This window comes from Castor canadensis, chromosome 6 (assembly GCF_047511655.1).
Source record: "Castor canadensis chromosome 6, mCasCan1.hap1v2, whole genome shotgun sequence".
In the NCBI taxonomy this organism is placed as follows: Eukaryota; Metazoa; Chordata; class Mammalia; order Rodentia; family Castoridae; genus Castor; species Castor canadensis.
The window spans coordinates 146978920-147000820 of NC_133391.1; the positions used below are offsets into that span (position 1 = coordinate 146978920).

General features: G+C 38.7%; 2 protein-coding genes and 1 pseudogene across 2 annotated transcripts in view; 1 reads left to right on the forward strand and 2 right to left on the reverse strand.

The window, feature by feature from the left end:
* Agxt2 (alanine--glyoxylate aminotransferase 2) overlaps positions 1-21901 on the forward strand; it is a 43795-nt gene that overhangs the window by 11885 nt on the left and 10009 nt on the right. Inside the window, exons 4-12 of the mRNA XM_020170474.2 lie at positions 1300-1423; positions 3038-3132; positions 4360-4453; positions 5098-5191; positions 12542-12642; positions 13183-13275; positions 16239-16371; positions 17737-17828; positions 20762-20911. Of these exons, the coding sequence (XP_020026063.1) occupies positions 1300-1423; positions 3038-3132; positions 4360-4453; positions 5098-5191; positions 12542-12642; positions 13183-13275; positions 16239-16371; positions 17737-17828; positions 20762-20911 (976 nt within the window). The remainder of the gene's footprint in view (positions 1-1299; positions 1424-3037; positions 3133-4359; positions 4454-5097; positions 5192-12541; positions 12643-13182; positions 13276-16238; positions 16372-17736; positions 17829-20761; positions 20912-21901) is intronic.
* Positions 4358-6437, reverse strand: LOC109690882 (peroxiredoxin-1-like; annotated as a pseudogene).
* Dnajc21 (DnaJ heat shock protein family (Hsp40) member C21) overlaps positions 4358-21901 on the reverse strand; it is an 89510-nt gene continuing 71966 nt past the window's right edge. Inside the window, exon 13 of the mRNA XM_020170477.2 lies at positions 4358-16834. The gene's annotated coding sequence lies outside the window, so the exon portion shown is untranslated. The remainder of the gene's footprint in view (positions 16835-21901) is intronic.

Sequence of the window (21901 nt, forward strand, 5' to 3'; positions counted from 1 at the left end):
TTCTCCTGCTGATTCCCACTAGTCCCAGAATTCTAGGTAGACACTCTCCCTCTCCCACACTAAAAGTCTACCTTGCCCACCTAGCTGGCTTTCACATTGCCAGCAATCCCCTCTCCATTCTATGCTTCACCGTGGCTCTCAGATTTATTTTTCTAAACAATTCTGTAATCAAGGGTATCTTCTTTTTCACAGTTTACCAACACTCTACAACGTTCTAAAGTGAAATTCGTTAAACACTGATCACAAGAGTGGTTCCTTGGGAAAAGTTCCCATGAGGATATAAGTTTAGGAAACACTTTGAACTCTATCTACCTCCTGGAGAGAAACAATGTACATTAACCTATTAAAAGTACTAAGAAGTTCCACAATAAAGAAATATATTTGATCTGGCATTTTTTTAAATGATTCAATTGCTGAACTAATTTTTTGGTGTTAATAACAAACAGAATTGGTATGAAACAAACTACCCCTCAGTATGAACCTTTACCTGATTCTGTAAAGTTGGCCTGGTCCTTTAAAGAATGTGGTTCATAGTTACAAAATGTTTATTAATACTGACCACTGCCCAAATCCAGATACTAGAATCTCCTTGGTAAGAATAAGTGCTAATCTTGTACACATATGTTTGTTGGAGCTATAGTTTTTTAGAAAAACAAAATAGAAGGCCTAGCTACCTGAAACCAACCCAAGCAAAAATTTCATGAGCCCACATCTCAACTACTGCCTGGGCGCTGTGGTACATGCCTGTCATCAAGCTATATGGGGAAGCATAAACAGGAGGATCCCAGTCAATGCCAGCCCAGGCCTAAAGTGAGACCATATCTCAAAATAACTAATGCAAAAAGTGCTGAGGGTATGACTCAGGCAGTAGAGTGTTTGCCTCCAAGCACAGGCCATGAGTTCAACCCCTAGTACTGCCAAAAAATAACTTTAAAAATTTAAACACTTAAAAACAGAATGGAAAGATACTCATAAGGTATCTCCATCTTCCAAACTGTTGAAAGAACAGTGAATAAGAAAATACAGAAGATATTCTAAGCCCAAACTTCCTCCTAAGCTAGGAATTTCTTTTCTGGAATCCTTGTCTCAGGGAGGAATCTGACACCTTTTGATGTAACACCTCACATTGCTGGACACCTCTGATAGCTAGAGAGGTTCGTTCTTATATGTGAATGAAACATGCCTCTTGAAACTCTTTGAGAAGTAGCCATATGACTGGGTTCAATAGCCAGTGTGTGTATTGTAGGGATGTGACAGCTGGCAGTATGGGTGACTCTGCCCCTTTCCCCATTTGTCTAGGAAAGTAAACATGGTGGCCCAAAAGCAGCTTAACCGTCTGTGGCACACAAGTTCTGTCTTCTTCCACCCTCCAATGCACGAATATGCAGAGAAGCTTTCTGCACTTCTTCCTGAGCCTCTTAAGGTAAGATGATCTCAGTTCAAAGGGATAGGAGTCACACAATCATGATCACAAGCTGTCTGCCTGAGGAAGGAGGAAGATGGACATGGAATCTGGTCTGTGCATTACACATCTGTCTTGGTAAGCTGATAGCATATCTAAAAGCAATCTAACAGAAGAAAGAATTTATGAATTGCTGGTTAAACAAGCCAGTGTTCACTTGTGTCGCTCTGAGCCTCTGTCTCTCCTCCGTTGCTCTCCTTAGCACATCTTTGCAGAAGTCACTTCCCAGGAGCCCCCATCCTCCTGAAAGCTCCATCTGTAGCCTTGAGAGATTTTTATTTCTTTGCTCCAAAGCCCTTCTGCAAAGTCATTTGCATTTCTTCTCTTATAAAGAGTGGAGCCATTCTTCATAAGTGCCATTAGTCTAAAATGCACTTAATTATTTTTGCTAAATGAGATACTTTGCTACATCTGGTGTGACTGATATTTTAAACTGACTTGAAATGTAAAGATATTAGCTAAGATTGGCATTAATTCATTGAGTTAATTTCCCTTTATTAAATGAATTAATACATCTGAAAGGCTTAGAATAGAAACTGTACCTGGTGCTAGCTATTATTGTTTTTTGCCATATTATCTAGATACTCCACTTACTAATATTATCTAGAATAGACAAAAAAAGAAACTTGGAATCACTGCACTATGTTCTGATCCTGATGTTCATGGAAGAGTAAAGCAGGATAGCCTGTAAAGTCGCTAAGGTATGCCTCCCAGTTGCTGAATCTGAAAGCCCATTTCCCTTTGGTTCTCCCCATTCTTTTGACTGGGCTGAGCTGCATTAATTGTTTGTTCTCTTGTTTTTCAACATTTATATCCACAGCAAAATCAGGCTGGAAGACCCCTGACATTGCAGTATCAGGGATCTTACCATGTTCCAAGCCTTCAGAACCAGGTGGAGTAAGTTAGGTTCAGGAATCAAACCCAGATATGCTCAGCCACTAGCCACTGCGTGCACCTCGGCAAATCTCCCCATCTTAGCATTTTGCACATCACCAAATAAAGCCAATTAAAGCCCAGAACACTTCACTGCTATAACAAGCACTAATTTTTTATTAGTGTATGTTAATTGTACAAAATAATGGGTTTCACTATGATATTTTCATATATGTATTTAAGGCATTTGATCTTATTCATCCCCTATTACTCGCTCTTGCTACCTGCCCCTCTCACTGGTCCCCTTTCTCTTCCCAAATAGTCCCCGTTCTACTGTCATTCCTTTTTTTCTAATCTAAATTCCACATATAAGAGAAAATGTGATACCTGCTTTTTGAGTCTGGCATATTTCACTTAATATGGTGGCATCCAATTCATTCATCTGCCTTCACATTGCATTATTTCATTCTTTATGGCTGAGCTTGGCCATTTTTATTTCTAGAAGTTAGAAGCTGCTCAATGAAGGGCTATAGAATTAATGTAGTGGTATATGGTGGGACTGCTAGGTTAAATACTGGGTCTTGTGAGGACTCTCCTTAAGGGTCAGAAGCTGGGACACACAATCTTTAGCAATGTTGAAGGAATTAAGTAACAGGGAACTAAACAGAAGTATGAGTTCATGTGCCTTCTTTTCCCCTCTAGGTCATTTTCTTGGTGAACAGTGGCTCAGAAGCCAATGACCTGGCAATGCTGATGGCCCGAGCACACTCAAATAACACAGACATCATTTCTTTTAGGTAACTACATCTTTAAATATTCAACTTTTTTGAATTGATTTACCAAATATTGAACATTAACTGACCTCAGTACTAAATGTGTACCTTTAAATTGTAGCATAGAAAAGAAGAGTTTTCTTAGGGGTATTTTTCCAAGTTTAAGTTTTAGAGTGTGATCAGCTGAGTGAATTTGATGAGCAGATATCCACTCTAGATTGGCCTTATAGACCCTTCGTGATATATTAGCATTGAAAATAATAGAAAACTAAGAATTTTTTAAATTTTTCTACCTTAGCACATTTAAAAAGACTCTTACAAGGTTTATAAAAAAGACAAGAGTAACTTATAGTGAAAGTTCTGTTCTTGGAATGAAGAAATAGTCCGATTTTAAAGCTGTCTTGGCAGAATTTCTGCATAAATTCAAAGATTTTATATGGTCTTATCACAGCACATGCAATACTACACATTCCATATAAAATGCACATGCAGTTATCACAAGCATAAGGAAATATTTTCTATCAAGGAAATATAACAATAAAGCATTGTAATTGATGTTTTACCAAAATAATTCTAGGATATGTATATCCAGATGAGTATTGGTCTACGTGAAGAAGTCATGGTAGTACCAGGGTTTAACACATATTATGTCTTCTCTTTCAAGATACATGACATTCTCTAAAATAGTCCTAAATCTTTACTTAAGGGTTGTTTTCATTTGGGAAGTTTTAAAAATTGATAAGGATGATTTATATTAATATGACTGAGGCTCAAAAGAAACAAAATCTATGTGTCTTATATGTCAAATAAGGTCATTTACAAGTCACATAAAGATGATTCCCCAAAGATACTGAGCAACACCTTCATCATGGAAATACATATTTGTCTTCCCAAGGTGACTACTTTGAAGACGCACTCATTGGCCATGTAATTTCTGGTGTGTTGGTAAAAGATAAGTCTCGTTACTTCTGAACAATAGAGTGGGCTGGGTCCTAAAGACAGAGTTCTTGGCCAGATTATCTCCAAAATTTCTTTCATAATTTCAAACCTCTGATGCCAGTTGAAAGACAAGTAAGTACATTCCTGTAACATAGGCTTAAAAGAGTTCTTAAAAGTCCTCAGAGTTTAATGTTCATGTGGTTCTAGTACCTCCCCATAGCTTGCACAGAGTTTTCTTCTTTTGTCCCACTCAAGCCAGTGGTTAAAGAGAAATGAACTTGACTCCTTCCACCCATTGTTTTTTCTTTGCAGAGGAGCCTACCACGGATGTAGTCCTTACATACTTGGCTTGACAAATGTAGGAACCTTCAAGATGGAACTCCCCAGTGGGATGGGTTGCCAATCAGTAAGTTCTGAGTTTTTTGTCTCGTTTATCTAAAGATTGCTGAGTATGTGGAATAATTAATCAGATTTTCCTGAAATTAGAATTAGAAAGTAATATAAATCCTGTCACTAATCAGAGGCTCAATTTGACTTAATTAAATTGAAGACCATTTGGAGAAAGTGTTTCTTAAAAAGGCCTTCAGAGTCTGAGTAATAATTAATGATAGAATTTTTTAAATTATTTTGTTTGTAAGTACAATCAAGTAAACTCAAGATTCTGAGGATCTTGAATACACAAAATTTCTATCGAGTCATTCCTGCCCTCACCTTCTGTTCTCACATGTTATAAATCTCTTTTTCAGCATCAGAATCAAATATCTAATTATCCTTATTCTTTCAAATGCCCTTATCCACCAAACCCTTTAGAAAGTTGTTTCTAGAATAACACTGAAATCAGTTTTCTTTGTAGAGCGCCCACATAAGAGATTTCTAAGAAAAAATATCTCTTCAAAGCAGATTAGATTTTTATCCTAAGTGAGTGAGGAGCGAGGAAGAAATCTTGATATCACATTAAGAAGTCCTCTTGCCCGATTGCTGCCATATGCTCCCCCAAATTAGCTGTCTTTTGTTTGTGTTTTTCTAAAATCTTTCTTTTTTTATTTGCAGACAATGTGCCCAGATGTTTTTCATGGCCCTTGGGGAGGAAGCCACTGTCGAGATTCTCCAGTGCAAACAATCAGGAAATGCAGCTGTGCACCAGGTCAACTGGGCAGGGAGGAAGGGATAGAATAGAAGGTCAGGAGGGGCAAGGAACTTGGAGAAGGACAGAACCATACCTGAGTGAATAATCAAAGTTGGAAAAATAGAAAGGAAAAGAACCAAAAGAACTGGAAAGTATTAAGCGAATCCCTTGTTGAATTAACACTTCTCATGCTTTCCCTTGCTTTACTAGTAGAGCACCCATCTGGTCATGGGGGAATGTCTCATGCTATCAGAGATAAGCCTAAAGGAAGACTATCATCTAGCTCTTAATTAAAGGAGCTCTATTAGCAATGGGTCTGCTATCAGTTTTAAAACAAAGCAAAGTGAGTGGGATTATTTACTAATTCCCAATCGGAGAAGGAGGAAGGAAAAAGATATTTTGGGGCAGTTTTGCTTGGTTGGTTGGTTTGTTTGTTTGTTTTCAAAGTCTCAGTCCAAGTTTAATAGACACTATAAAAGATCAATGGGCTGATCCTCCACTTCTGTTACCTCATGCACACCAGATGGTCTACCTTACAACATAGCTGAAGACATTCTCACTATATAGGAAAGGCATGTCTTGAAACACACCTTACCTTGTGCTTTAATCAGGAAAAAAGTACAAAAGAGATTTTGTTCTCATAAATGCCTACTGAAACCCAGCACTAAAATGCTCTGGTGCTTACTTTTGCTTAGAGAAATATTCTTTGCTGTTCTGGACATCAGGCTTCATGTTATCACTTCCAGGCTTCCAGGAAGGTCACATGTTTGTTAGTGAACTGGAAGGCCTGAACTAGTCTCAAAATCTCACCCACTAAGAGGCCAACAGGGAAGTCATTTATAGTGATCTGTCAAAGGACTCTATCACCGCTGATAAAGAGGTCCTTGAATGAGACAACTTCATCAGTCTTCAAAACTCCATAATCCTAATCAATGGTGAGCTTGAGATCTGATACCAAGAGAATGCACATGGGTCTCAGTCCTCCTGGTTTCTTGGATGTGTTTATCTATGCCAGATGACAGAAGTGAGAATCCACAGAAGCACCAATTACTTGGTAGCTGACTTTCTTAAATTCTTCTGTTTTATCACTAAACACAATGATCTCCATGGGGCACACAAGTGTGAAGTCAAGAGGCTAAAAGAACACAACATATTTTCTTTTGTAGTCAGATAGGCTGATATCTTTGAAGTAAGCATCTTGCATAACAGCTGTGGCTTTGAAGTTGGAGCCAGAGTACCCAATTTCTGCATTTCATGACGACATCCTGCTATTCGCAGTTTCAACCTAGAAGTCTCTGAGACAAAAACCATCACAACCAGGAAAGAAGAAGACACGAAAAGGATACTTCTGCTAATCTCAAAACTCCAGTCAAGAAGTTGTTCACAGACTCAGAATGCCAGCCAAAGTGACAGCATCTGTCAAACACAAGAAACCATTCTTGAAAACCACTGACATCTCTTGCAAAAGTTTTAAAGGCATTCTCACAAGGAAAACTTCTTTTAAATACCACATTTGTTTGCATTCTTTATTAACAAGAAAGATAGGAGGCAAAGAAACATCATCTGCTCTTTTGTAGTCAGTAAATCCTGCCTCAGATTTGTCATCAGGTACAGGACCTTTTGGACAGCTGCTTCTAAGTAGTTCTGGAGGAAATAATTCACTGCTCTGGCCAAAAGATCTTTAATGGCACAGGATAAGTCATCAGGTTGAGAGGTAGAATGCAAGCTGAATGTACTAAGCACCAACTTGAGTGGAAGAAGATTCACAGTTGCTTTAAAATTTATATGAGATAATGGCAAAATGGCAAAAATAAGAGTATGAAAAAATAATGGTGAAATAAAACAAGATGTCATGGTCGCAGAATTTAAAAACACAAGGAATTTTAAAAGTATAATTCAAACTTTCCATTTTAAAGATGAGGAAACCAAAGTCCACAAATAGGAAGTGGGAGAGCTAAGATTTGATCCTAGCTCTTCTAACCCAAAAGCCAGTGTTCCCAGCACCTGTCACTACCCTTATACACACAACTATGCCAGCAAGATGAGCACAAGTTGACAAATAATCCCTGTTGTCCTGGCCATGACTGAAGAGATGCATGAAGAGGTCTAGATTTCACTGCCAGCACTGCTGTTTCGCTTATAAGCAAAAATCCCATTTTGTACTTCAGTTTTCTCATTTTGTAAAAATGAAATAGTAATATCTGTGTCCACTCCCATCACAGCAGTTCATGAGATCAAGACATACTCAGCTTTTTATAGATGAAGAAATTTAATAGAAAATTAAATTTAAGTTTTACTTGGCTACACCATATGTATGATATATGTATATGTATGTATTTCATCTATATGGATCAAGAACTTAAGCCTGTTTTTGATGTCTGTGCAACCACCAGCACTCAAGCTTTCCTTCTTGCTATATGCCCCTCTCTCTCTGTCTTCTCTGCATTTTCCCTCTTTGACACTTTCTCTTCTTTAGAGCATGTTGAAAATGTCAGAACCCCATGATCATCTAGTAGCATCTAAAGGCTGAATGATAGTTACAGACACACCCGAACTGTTGTCTGATTCAGCTACTTTCCTAACTCTTTCCTTCAGAGACAAGGTGGATATCATACCTTGAAACAGGATTAGATTACAAAAAGGGGCACCAGCCTCCTCCAATGCCTTTAGGATCAGGAGCACTTGGTCTTTGTTGTCAAACTAGTGTATTCACAGATGAATTCCAACATAACAAGTACTTTGAGAATCATGATTCCAGGTCTCAATTCCTCTAATAGTTCACTGGATGCCTACAGGTGCCAATCATAGTAAGGATATTTTCCATTTCAGAATTATGTCATCAAACCTCAGAATAGGCAGGGGACATTTATGAGCCTAATATAGATTTTGGGGGGGGCTTGAACTTGGGGGTCTCACACTTGCTAGGCAGGCGCTTTACCACTTGAGCCACTCTGCCAGTCCCTAACATAGATTTTTCTATGCATTCTCTTACCCTGTTTGCCTCCCCAGGATTTTTCTCTCTGCAGAGGTTCATTCTAAGCCCTGACTTTCAGACATAACCCATAATGAAATTCACCTCTCTTCACCCACTGCCCCTACAATGTCCCAAACCTGAGACTGGTCATGTCATTTTTCTCTATTTAGAAGGGAAGTCTTCTTTCTCTTAAAAATTATATTTCTGCTTGGTGCCAGTGGTTCATGCCTGTAATCCTAGCCAGCTGAGAGGCAGAGATCAGGAGGGTTGTGGTTCAAAGCCAGCCCAGGAAAATAGTTCATGAGATCCTATCTCAAAATTATCCAGCACAAAAAAAGGGCTGGTGGAGTGGCTCAAGTGGTAGAGCGCCTGCCTAGCAAGCGTGAGGCTTCTGAAAATTATAGTTCTTTCTTGGTTTCTCACTCCTCTGCTTAACTCTTATTGAACCAAAAACTAAAACAGACTCTCCTACAGCCACCCTGTTGTAGTATCCAGCAGAGCATCCACATCCTCTTGATGTTGTCATGGAGACACCAATGCACCAATCTCTCTCCTGGAATTATAGCACAGAGCAAATGAAGCAATTATGAAATAAAGAGATGAAAACAGTACATGATCCCCCAAGTCACTAAATATGTAGAAAGATGGAGGTAAAAATCATGAAATATTTAGCATAGACTCAAGCAAAGCCTTTTCTTGATACAGTTTTGCCCAAATTTAAGCCTTGAGGTTGATTTTGCTCCATTCTTTGATTTCTCTAGTTACAAAAGGCTTGCTAATTCTCCAAATTATATATTTGGTTCATATGCTTGATGTATCCTTTAGGGTCATCCTAGGCTGTTTTCTCTTCCTTTCCTAATAAAAAATAGGGAATTTCACTCCTAGATTGAAATTTTATCTTCTTTCCATAAAAATATCTTAAGTGATGCTAAAAACATACTTTCTGCATTTTATGCCTTTGTCATTACTTCCTTTCTCACACCCCAACCTCCAACCTCTAAATAACCAGGTATCAATCAAGTTTTCCCAAATACCACATTTTGGGCCAGGTAGTCTTCACTCTTTTTTCTTTTCTTTTTGCACTTGCAGAGCAGGTGCTCTACCACTTGAGCCACACCTCCAGCCTATTTTGCTTTGGCTATTTGGGAAATGGGGTCTCGAGAACCATTTGCTCAAGCTAGCCTCAAAATGCAATCCTCCCAATCTCAGCCTCCCAATTAGCTAGGATTACAGGCATGAGTCACTGGCACCCAGTTTATTCCCACTCTTTAATGAAGAGCTGAAGTACGAAATGAAATGTATTGATGCATAGTTTTAATTGTGATTGCTAGCGTTTCTCTTGGATGTCTCTATCCTTCAGGAAAGGCTACGTCCATGCCTCTAAGCAAGCAATGTGATGGCAGCTGTTGACGCCTCGCCACCTCAGTTGCTTGGAAGTCAAGGGGGCTGAGGCCTCCCATCCCATCCACATCTCCCTCTGCATTTTAATGCTGGTGATGAGTCTAGGTTTAAGTTCAGAGATGTTGTGGTGCTTAGAACCAAATGACAAGTGTGGATGAAAATGCTGAATGTTTAGTCATGTATTGATGCAATTGATCTGGACTTTTGGTGTTTCATGCTAGAAGGCTTCCTCTCTTTCCTCCCTGCCTCCTTGGTGGTTTTTACCTGTAGTTGTGACACACAGATGGCAGCCTCTGGAGCTTTGGCAAGCCTCCTGAGCAATCTTCCCACTCCTCAGGTCCCCTCCCACCCACAAGAGTTTATACCCATCTGTATGTTGAGACTTACAGTGAGAGAAGTATTTATCATCACTAGCAGGGATGATACCAGCATCTTTAAGAAGGTAGAACATGTGGACTGAATGAATGTGGAGAGTCATAAGACACCAATGGTTAACCTCAGCTGGAAACAACTAAAAATCCTGGGTAAGATATGAAGCACACCCTCATTAAGGCATCCATATAAGAAAATAAGAATTCTCAGAAACCCCTGAGAAAGAAATAATAATTCAGTCATACAAGTTAAACTATTTCACATAACATTCTGAACTCAGCTCTGGTATTGAAGTTCATATTTGTGGAAAAGTCAGTTAAATTTTGTTCAACTAAACTAAAACACATTACTTTTAAAACTTTCTAAAACATAAGCCAAGATGGAAATATTCTATAACCAAAGTACAATTATAATTAAACTAAAATTAATCAGGCGGAGGAGACTCAAAATATACATTTTGGCAGAAAATAAAACCAATACCAAGAGAAAGTTATTTGGAGAAGGCAAAATTCTTTATTCAGAAGAGTTTATTTTCTGTCCTATCAAGATTTTTTTAAACCATGAATATTAATGAAAGAATTTAAAGAATGAAATAAATGTTCTACCTACTTGAATGATATACTCCAGGAGTTGTTCTTAAGCTAATATATACCTTCAACTCACAACTCTAAAATGAGTTTTGATGGGCTCTAAAATGCCCATCAAAACAATCTAAAAGAGGGGGAAAATGTAGTTAAAAATAATTTTCAAAATCCTAAACTACTCCTCTAGTTACACATTGAACAACGACCTTGAAATAGATTTTTTTCACCTATACCACATTTCTAAACTTTAAATTATTATTTATGGATGTTTTAAATAAAAAAGTATGGATTCCTTTAAAAAATGAATTCTTAGAAACCCAAAGAGATCATTCAGACCTTAGCCATCATTTGCCCTGAGGGCATTTGTCAAAACCAGTTACCAAGAGCCTCAGTTTTCTTGGCTCTGTGGAGAACAGAGAAGAGGCGACAAAGTCCAGGAGCCCAAGAAAAGGAAAGGATCAGAGAAGGAAGCCTTCTCTGCCACAAAGCTGCAATCCTCAGATCCACACTCTTATCCATGGATCAACTACAAATAAACACACCACCACCTCATCACGTGCATAAAGTTCTACAAGGATGCTTGTGCTAAACGGAAGTGGAGTCATCACGGAACACCTGAACAAGCCAGCCATTCTGAGGCTCTGCATTCTGAACTTTCATTTCCTTGAGCTGATGAGTTAGAGGAATCTTAGGCTATAATGGCCTTATAAGCCCAGAAGCTGCAAATGCAAATATAGTCTGAAGGAATCAACCTCATTCTAGGTCTCAAATAATTTTCATAAATGAAATTCCAGAGAAAATAGACAACCTACAGTCAGAAATAACTAAAATACAAGGAAACAAAACTCCACAATCAAGAAAAAGACCCACAAGAATTTCAGATTTAGCTGACAGACTATAAAATGGGTATGATTAATATATTTAAAGAAAATAAAATACATATTTGAAAATATGTGTATGGGATAAGAAACTATAAGGAAGGACAAAGCAGGTTTTGAAAATAAGTATACCTCTAGTAATAAAAAAAAAATCACTGACATTTTTTTAAATGGGGCTGGGTGCTGGTGGTTCACACCCTTAATCCTAGCTACTTGGAAAACTAAGATTAGGAGGATCACTGTTACAAGCCAAGTGGTAGAGGGAGCACCTGCCTTAGCAAGCATGAAGCCCTGAATTCAAACCCCCATATGATCCAGTCAAAAAAAGAATTAGTAGGTTAAGGACATCATTTGAATAAGGACATTTTATTCCTTATGTGAGGAAGAAAGCCATTCAGGAGAAATTTCTCAATGTCTCAAACCAGTCACAATTTCTACCATTTATTTTCCCTTAACTCATTAAGTATATACTGAGCACCTACAGTGTGCCACACACCTTTCTTGGTCAGAGATCCCAGAAACAAATAAGGCATAGATAGTTCCTGTCCTCAATTAAGGGGAGCAAGATCAGTAAATAATAGCACAAGACTAAGAGACAAGGGCTACAATGAGTAAAACTTAACCTGGCTCTAACACAGTCCTCTTTAACTGAATTCTAATTATCTTATAAGCATATTTACTGACTCTAAAGACAGAAACACTTTGCTCTTCAAAATTGTTTACCAGACAAAGTGGCAATAAGAATAAAATAGAGTTATTTTCATGTAGATTAAATCACCTCAATTACATTTTAGTTAGATCCACCCATTTGAGAGGATGGGTATCCTGTAGCTATACCAGACTCAGTGACACTCTGGGGTATTTCTTTCCTAAGTGGAAATGATAGAAATGGTTTGTTTATTCCTTTATGGCTGTCTTAATTAGTTCAAGTTGTTCCTACAGAATATTCCCCCTTCAGAAACAAATATCCTTGGATCCTTGTTTACCATATTCCGAGGATCTCCAATTCATTTTCTCTGTGCTTCTTCATGATTTCTCCCATTCTTCTGAATGCCATTCTCACATTTTCAAATGCTGTGGTTTTTTTCTCACATTTTCAAATGCTGTGGTTTGCGTATATGTGTGTTTTGTTTGTTTGTTTGTTGGTTTGTTTTTGCAGACTGCTGCCAAGCTAAAGAGCAGTATATAGAACAGTTCCAAGATACTCTGAACACTTCTGTGGCCAAGTCAATTGCTGGATTTTTTGCAGAACCAATTCAAGTGGGTATATGAACCTTAGACATTAATGCTAATGTCTCTGTGAGTTTTCCATTTTCAGGGCATTTTAACTCATTAATTCTAGAGCATTCATTGAGTGCCCATTGCTATTTTCCTCTCAAAATTCAATTCATTCTCTTGATCCCCTTAAAAAAAAAAAAAGCCCTTATTTTCAGTTGGCCTTCAAAGACCCACCTCCTTCATTCCCAAACAGAACACATAGGTAGATGAAACTGCTGATTTCCTAAAATCCTCAGGAAAACAAGGCTCCCATGAGTTTAGTTGTTTAACTCCCACACTATCAGGGGAGCCTTTCTTTAATCCTATCTGGTCCCCTTATTCTACATGTCCCATCCTTTTTCCAGTGGGTAGGCCGTGAGAGTAATGCCTCTTTTTTACATATTTGTAAGAGATCTACAGGCTGTTTATAAAACTTCCAGAATTTCTATCATGGTGATGATGCTAATAATCTATCTTCTTTTTTTAATGCTGTGAGATGACTTGAACTGGTTTTATAGGTCTTCTTGGTTTGGTCTTTTGCAGGGTGTGAATGGTGTTGTCCAGTACCCCAAGGGGTTTCTAAAGGAAGCCTTTAAGCTGGTGCGAGAGAGGGGAGGTGTGTGCATTGCAGACGAAGTGAGTGTCAATGCAAGGGGGCAATTTGGTGCAGTAGGAACAAGACAGACAGAGAGAAGCCTCTTCAGACCCTCCTTGTATTCCAGGCAGAAAGCAGCAACTCTGGAGTGCAGCCAAAACCAAGGAAGCTTCTGCTAGTGGGCTGGCTGGTTTGTTAGTAGATTAGTTGGTCAGATTAACAAGAACAATAGAACTTAAACATCTAAACAGATGTCGATCAAATAATTTGCTAGCAGGCATAGGTGACCCTGCCATTACTCAACATAGTTTTTTAATTATTATTCCTTTTTGAGGATTGCTGCAGAAGCACTGATAAACCATATAGGAAACTTAATCTCATAATCGAGTGTTCATCTTAATTTTTGACAAAAGGATGTTAACCAGCTTGGCAACATAAACCTTTCTGGTCAAGCTTATCTGGAAATGATATTTTAAAAAATAAATAATAATACAGCCACTAAATTAGAAGATTGCTGATATTCAGAAAATAGTTCCCCCAAACTTGTAAAATAACAGACTTGAGGCAGCACTGTTGCAATAAGCACATAGCAGCCTCAAGGGAACCACTTTGAAAGAAGTAACACTCTTTGGCTGTGTGGTTTAACTGTGTTGTTAAAAGGGATCTATTTATTTATAATTATTCCTCATATTAGAGTATATCAAAGGAAGCATCCTTTTGTTTGCTAAGAATAGCTCTGTAGATGAAAGACCAGAGTATGGTCATCAGAGACACATAAGTCCTCCCTGCTCACATGCATTATGATTGCACGAACAGGTGGTTAGACCTACCAAAGACAGGTGGTCTTGTATGTCTCATCATTGTTGTTCAGTCCTACCATCTTTGCCTAAACAATTTTTTCTCAACTAAAAATTTCTTCCAGCCGATGTTGGGCTGCCCCTTGGAAGAAATTTTGCAATCACCAGCACTTCATGCACAGCCACATCTCTGTTATACCCAGTGTGCACTGATGCCCTTGGAATTCAGGAAGCAGCTTGGCTCAGCCTCCTCTGTAGTCCCCATCCTCCCCTTCCCAACCTCCCAATAAATTAAGCAAGGTCTCGGCTGAAGAAAGCTAACCTGCCATTAACAAAAGAAGCAAACTGTACTCAATCAGTTTGAAATTAGCTCCATAAGGGAAGAGGATACAGGATACACTTTGGCCTTAGAATCAGCACATAGTGAAGCTGCCACAGTCTAGAGGGAAGATAGGCTGAATTCAAAGAAAATATGAATTTCAGAATTTTCTAAGAGATGTGGTTTCATGACTTTCAAGAATGCAATCGGAAACTGTTACACTGGATAACCTTAAGAAGGACAATCTAAGGACTGTCCTAATGAATTTGAAATTGACTGATTTTAGACAGAAAAGGTATATCCAGGATATCACCCCCTCACTGTCACAGACCTGGCTGCTCCACTCCCTATGGTGTACTCCTGACGCAAAGACGTTTGAGTTTATATACCTTAGAATGACCCATCTGTCTACTACGTATTCAGTTCTATGAAACTCGTATTTCCTAGGTGAGTAATCATGGTTTATTGTTCTACACAACCTTACTCATTGCCCAAGCAACTTGATGTTCTACCATTTATTTAGGACAATTAGTGAAATGGAAAGAAAAAGAAAGACAGGTAGGAAGATGAAATGAATGGAATTTCCTACATTAACTCATTTGGGTCAGTTAATCCGCTTGTCAGGGGTGCATAGCTAAGGAGCAAGAGAAACCCAGAATTCCAAGCCAGGTCTGTCTGACTCCCAAGTATATATATGTATATAATTGTTATACAATTTTATATATATATATAATTGTTGTACTAGGGGTACATTTGACATTTACAAAAGTTCTTACAATGTGTCATAATTGAATTAATCACTCCATCAGCTCTTCTACATTCGTCACTCACCTAAGAATAACCCCTGGAATCTGCCTTTGCTGCAGCAGTTTGAAAAGAATAGAGGAAATGAGAAGGGAGCCTGAGAAAGAAACTTACTCTTTTTCCTACATTAGATCTTCCCATGTCCATATCCCACCCCTACCCTGCAATTTGTGCATGTGTGGAGAGACAGAGCCAGAAAGAGATCAAGGAGCCTTCTCCAGAAAAGCTCAAATTAGGAATTGCTGCCACTCCTTCATTCATTCTATAAACACTAAGTGTCTTCTCTGTATCTAGCACTATGTTAGGTGCTATGGATAGAGGAATGAGACACGGTCCCTGCCACTAGACATATAGAGTGATGGTGACAGATTCTGATGGCCACATCTCCAGTGTGCCTTGAATGGAACCTACTGGGACTCAGGTGATGATGAAGCTGGGTTTCAAAAAACAAGAAGATAGTGAGATAAAAAGCAAGGAAAGGGTACTTTAGAGAGTGGGTACACATACATGAAAAGAGTAAGCTCAAATTTCAGTTCAATCACTACAATTTGTAAATTAAAGAAGTTCTGCCCTTTGCTGGGCTGGGTCTTCTTCATGTCACAGCTCTCATGAAGGGAGGAGAATAATCTATCTCTCCTACTGAGTAGCAAGTGCCCCAACCCCACTACACAGACAATAACTCCTGAATCCTCCAGCCAGGGCCAGATCCAGCATCTCTACTTTTCTCCCTGCTGCCTTGCACCCAGGAAAGGCTTATGAGGATGGTTAATCAGAATGACCCCTTTCACGTGCATTATTTAGATAGTTGTCAAGCAGCCCTGTGGTGTGCTGATATTAGAATCTCTACTTGACAACTGAACTAACCAGTGTTGAGAAGACTTAAGAAACATAAAGAATGGCACAAAGCTGGGAAATGCTTTTGATACCTCAAAGCTCACACGCAGATCTCAGGCTTTGTCCAGCAGAGTACAAGGATGGGGGTGGGGTAGAGGAGGGAAAGAAGAAAGAAAGAGAGGGAAAAGAACAGAGACTCAGAAAAAAGTCCTGAAAGGTTTCCAATGGTTTTGAATCTGTTTTCTCTCAGGTGCAGACAGGATTCGGAAGGTTGGGTTCTCACTTCTGGGGCTTCCAAACCCACGACGTGCTGCCTGACATTGTCACCATGGCTAAAGGGATTGGGAATGGCTTTCCCATGGCAGCAGTTGTGACTACTCCAGGTAAGCCTCTCCTGACAAGTCATGCTTGCTTCTGGGCCTCCTGCACTAGCAACATTAGCATGCACATGGGCTGCACTGTGCGTGAATTACAGGCAGTGACAGGAGCCGCACTAGGCATTGTCAAGCAGACAAAAGAGAAAAATGGTCTGTCCCACAGACACAGGTCTGTCTGTGGGACAGATGGAAGAAAGCCAGCCATTTCTGCTCTTGCTGTAAGGAAAACTAATTCTCCTATCTCCCCAACTAAATGCAGAGTTCACCACACTGAGATCAGAAAATGTGCTACAAAGTCAAAACAAAACCAACCCTGAAATTTCCAACAATCATATTCTTGAAAGAAACTCTTACATGGTTACCTGGTCTTCCTATTCAATAAGCCCAAGGTCCAGAGCAGCAGATTCCTCTGTGGAGGTCTTGTCAACAAAACAGTCAAGTGCAGTAGAACTTCACTTATCCAGACACTCTATGAAAACATTAGAAATGAATTTCCCATTTGAGTGAGGCTTTACAGAGTATTATTTTCTGCAAACCACTGATTGTTAAAAATCTTCAAATTATTGTGTTTGTAGTCCCATCAGTATTAAGCACATTTATGAGCCACTAAAGAATGAAGTAGCAGTGTTTTTACTGAATTAATAAAGATACAAAAATATGATTGTAGAAGGTGAAGTACATTGAACTGAACCCAGAAGCAATCCAGAATTATATTAGTCCATCCTTCATGTGAAATTGTCTTCTTGACACTTTCTTCTTAGTCTCAAAAGCAGACTTCTAATTGAAAATTCTATACAGAATCCCTTATGTCAAGCTTTAAGGTACTTTCCAATTCATACAACACATTAATGATTTTGTTGTCAAATTTCTCATTGAGTAAATAAGGTATTCTTCTTTAGCCACTGTATTAACTCAGGCTGGCAAAACAAGATACCACAGACTGGGTGGCTTATATGACAGACACTTATTTTCTTGCAGATTAAAAGTCCACAACTAAGGTCCAAGCAGTGCTGGTTTCTGGTGAGGTTTCTCCTCCTGACCTTATATCCTCACATGGTCTTTCCTGTATGTGCACAAGGAAAAGACACAAAGAGTACCAGCCTTATTGGATTAGGACTCCACTCTTGTGACTCATTTAACATTAATCAACTCTTTAAAGGCACAATCTCCAAACACTGTCACATTTGGGATTAGGGCTTCAACATGTAAATTTTGAGGAGACACAGCTCAATCCATAACATCCACTATTAGGTGAGTGATGAATGAATTAGATTTGATATACAACATGAAAGTGAATGACAGGTGAATGGTGTGATGAGAGGTGATGTGTAGGAATGTGCCACTCTATCCACCTTTATTTTCCACTCCTAGAGATTGCCAAATCTTTGGCTAAACGCCTGCTTCACTTCAACACCTTTGGAGGGAACCCCGTGGCCTGCGCCATTGGATCTGTCGTGCTTGAGGTTTGTCCCTGCAATCACATTAAACATCATTCATTTCACAAGATTACTATTTTTAAACCATCCACACTATCAGAACTCTGTCACCTGGAGTTATTAAGTGGAAAGTTAATTAGTACTTCATCAATTTAAGTTACTTTTTCAGTTATCATTCTGTTTTCTCCCCTTTTTAAAATCTACATCAGATGCTTGACATATTAGATAAGGAATAATGATATATAACCAACCTCAGCTACATGGGAAAAATAAACATTTTTTTTTTCTGGCCAGGTGATAGCCCTGAAATATTTTGTTCTCTGGGTACTATATATTGTGGAGAGTTACTAGTGTCTATCCATTTTTTAGCTTAATTTTGGCACTGTATTGTGCATTTTTCTTCCTTCTTTTTCTTATACTGTCATAAATTAAAGGACCAAACAAAAACTAAATTTTATGTAATTACAGTTGGCTAATTCACCTACCATTAACAACTCTTCAGCACAATACCATTGATTTAGCCTGACCTCAGTCTATTTTTCTGTTGAAAATGTCCTTTTAAAAAAAAAAATCTTGGCTAAGCATGAATAGCTCACATTTGTAATCCTAGGTACTTACTCAGGAGGTACAGATCAGGAAGATAGAGGTTCGAAGCCAGCCCAGGCAAATAGTTCACCATACCCTATCTTGGAAATACCCAACACACACACAAAAATATATGCTAAGGAGTGACTCAAAGGCCCTGGGTTCAAATCTCAGTACTACCCCCCAAAAATTCTCCTTGCCAAAATGCATAATACTGTTTGCTAAAGTAAAGTACAACATATTTTTTGAAAAATGTCCAAAAAGTTAATAAATTTGTAGAGACAAACTTGACTAGATCAGGGGTCAGCAAGAGACATTCTACTATCTATACTTTTATAATTTCTGATTCGATTTTGAGCCATGAATATGATTCATCCATGCAAAAAATTTAAAAGTATTTTAAAATACAAATAAATAAGCTAAAACTGCTCTTGCTAGTTAAAAACTCATCTTCAAATATGATTTAATCATGAGATGAGAAAGTGTAGGTAGAAGTGTATCATTTATTTCATTTTGTAGACACTGCCAGCTCTATTCTTTTTTTGAGTGTTTGTCAATCTCAACCCATTTAGAAGGTAGAGAGGGTTAATAGATCTTAAAAACATCAGGATTGTCCTGGAGTCATGCAATTATTATCAGCTAAGTATAAATGAAATATATTATTATTATTGTACTGGGGATACATTGTGACACTTACCAAAATTCTTACAATATACCATAGTTAAATTTATCCCCTCCATCATTCCCTTTTATCCCCTCTCCCCTCATTCCTGGAATAGTTTCAACAGGTCTCATTTTCCATTTTCACATGAGTACATAATATTTCCACTACATTCACTCTCCTATACCATTTCCTTATATCCTTCTCCCTCCCAGTGGTACCAGCCCTCAGACAGACCTGTTTTAACCTTCCTGTTCTTCACTTTAAAAAAAAAAGACATTTTTGTTTGTATAAGATAGCTATGCAGGGAATTTCATTACAATATTTCCATGTGTATATGTATTATAAGCCAAATTGATTTATCCTCTTTATTTTTCTCCTTTCTACCTTAGTCTCCATCTTTTGATCATTTCAATAGGTTTAAAAATTCTGTATTCATTCTTGTATAGAAAGCACATCAACCATATTCACCTTCTTAACTTCCTTCTTTTACATTCCCTCTCCTGTTAGTGACCTGTTTTTCATAATATTGCTTGTATAAATGCAATATATTTCATTTGTCCTGTCAAGAATCACAGTGTCTGCTGTGAGTGGAATTTTGATGACAATCCTTTTATATCTAATAGTGCCCTGGGTCTGGGTACATATGGGGTTCAGCTCAGACAAAGAAAGCAGAGCCCTGAGCTGGGGTGATTAAGCTATAAGAGCTTGTGTCTGTCTAGGGCTGCAGGATGGAAGTCACTGTCCCCAGTAGGGAAAGCATCTATGGAATTTCTTCCCTCAGAATGTTTGTCCTTTTCACCACTGCATCCCAATCCTCAGCAAAGCCTGGCACTGAGACATACCTTTATATACTTTCCAAAATTCTTTTTTTTAACATATCAAACATTTACTTTTTAAAAGAATAGATTAAGGGAAAAAAATCATGGGGCACAGAATTATGGAATAGAAAATATAAATACAAACATAAAACTGTTTTACTAATTGTTTTATAACCACAACAAATTAGTACAGAGAAATGCCCTGTACAAAACACAATAAAGGTTCAAAGATAGAGGTGTTCCCTTAACAAGGTTGAAGATTTCATTCTCTGGCATTTGGAATTTACACTGCAGTCCTTGTTTTTGGATTGATCACTGGGTGAGTGGCAGAGTCCATGCTATTAACCAGGTTTGCACAGAAGAATGGCCACTTGACCCAGGTAGAAGTAGATGAAGTGTTTGGTTTCATGAATCACATAACTACCGAAGATCCCCCCATGACACAGTGCCAGGTGGGGGTTGTACTTCTTGTCAAACTCCTTCTTGATGTGGGCTGCAATGTCCTCTTCTATGTTATACTTCTCCAATGCCTGCGTAGCATACTCCATTGACATGTCTGCATTTTTGATGACCGGCTTTCAGCTGCACGTGGCTAACTGTGGAGCAGGGGCTGGCCAACTGCAATGGTCTCCAGGGGGAGGTGCTGGTGTGGCTCAGATCCTGAAGGAAGTGCAGCCACTATAGAAGTCTTGGTGCATCTCCCAAAATTCTTACTCACCCCTGAGTGTGGGTTCGGAGAAGACATCCTTCTACCATGACTGTTTTATTCCTTACAGAAAATCTTTGTGTAGCCCATGGTATGCCCATAGTAGGCTTTGTTATGGGTTTTTTTTTTTTTTCTGGTTACTTAGAACTTTTGCTATGTAAGGTTATTTGGGCCTTTCTCTCAATAGGTGATTAAAGAAGAAAATCTACAGGAAAACAGTCAAGAAGTTGGTACCTACATGTTACTAAAACTTGCTAAGCTGCGGGATGAGTTTGACATTGTTGGAGATGTCCGAGGCAAAGGCCTCATGATAGGGATAGAGATGGTGCAGGACAAGGTAGGTTCTGATCTGACACTCTCTGTGGCTAATATGGGGCCAGTAAGAGTTAAAGTAGGAAGTATCCACTGAAAGCGCACTTCATTCATTCTCGGCAAGAAACCCATGCAGACACTGAGACTCAGCAAAGTCCTTAAGGGATTAGGAGGGAGTGTTGAGTATGAACAAAATGTTAAGAGATCATAGAGAGTTCCAGAGGGATGAGGGGGATCATTGGAAAAGGAGAATTGATACTATTCTTGTCAGACAAGGCAAAGAGCATAAACACTTGGAAGTATGGGAAAGGGAAGAAATTATCTGGGGAAGCAGTGGCCCACATTGCTAGGGGAAGTAAAGAAGGGCCAGGCAAAGGCTGAAGTGAAGGTTTGGGGTGAGTTTGTTAAAGGTATGTTTGGTTCTGGTTTTGTTTGTTTGTTTGTTTGCTTGCTTGCTTTTTTGTTTGTGAATAGATTGCAATCTCCCAAGTAGACAAGGAGAGATGTATAACAATTGAACTTAGTATTATTGCTCCCAAGATCACTTTTTCTATTTTGCATCTTCCATCATTCTCCCACTACTCAACCTTAATACCACAAAATTATCTGTGATTCCTTCTATGGATGTTTTCTTTGCTATGTCTCTCAAATCCTTCTCAGTTTGTTTGTTACTGCTGCTACTGCTGACTCTAGAGTCCATGCCAAGAGAAAATCATGCCTTTCCTCTGTGGAAACAAAGCCAGGTCTTCAAAGGAGAGTTGGCATAGGAAGTTGTTGCCAGACAAACCTGATAGCCCTAACTCTTATCCCAGGGATTCAGCTTTCCTGCAAGTGATTTCTTGCTATTTGGTCTTTCCATAGTATCCTACTTGAGAAGAATTGATGCTCAATTTTTTTAATGTTCAGGCCAGACCATGGATATAACACTTCCATTAATACTACATGGCAGAGCCGGCACACAGCTGGAATATTAAAATAAGATTTGAAGACCAAGAAGAGACAAAAGGAAAATAAA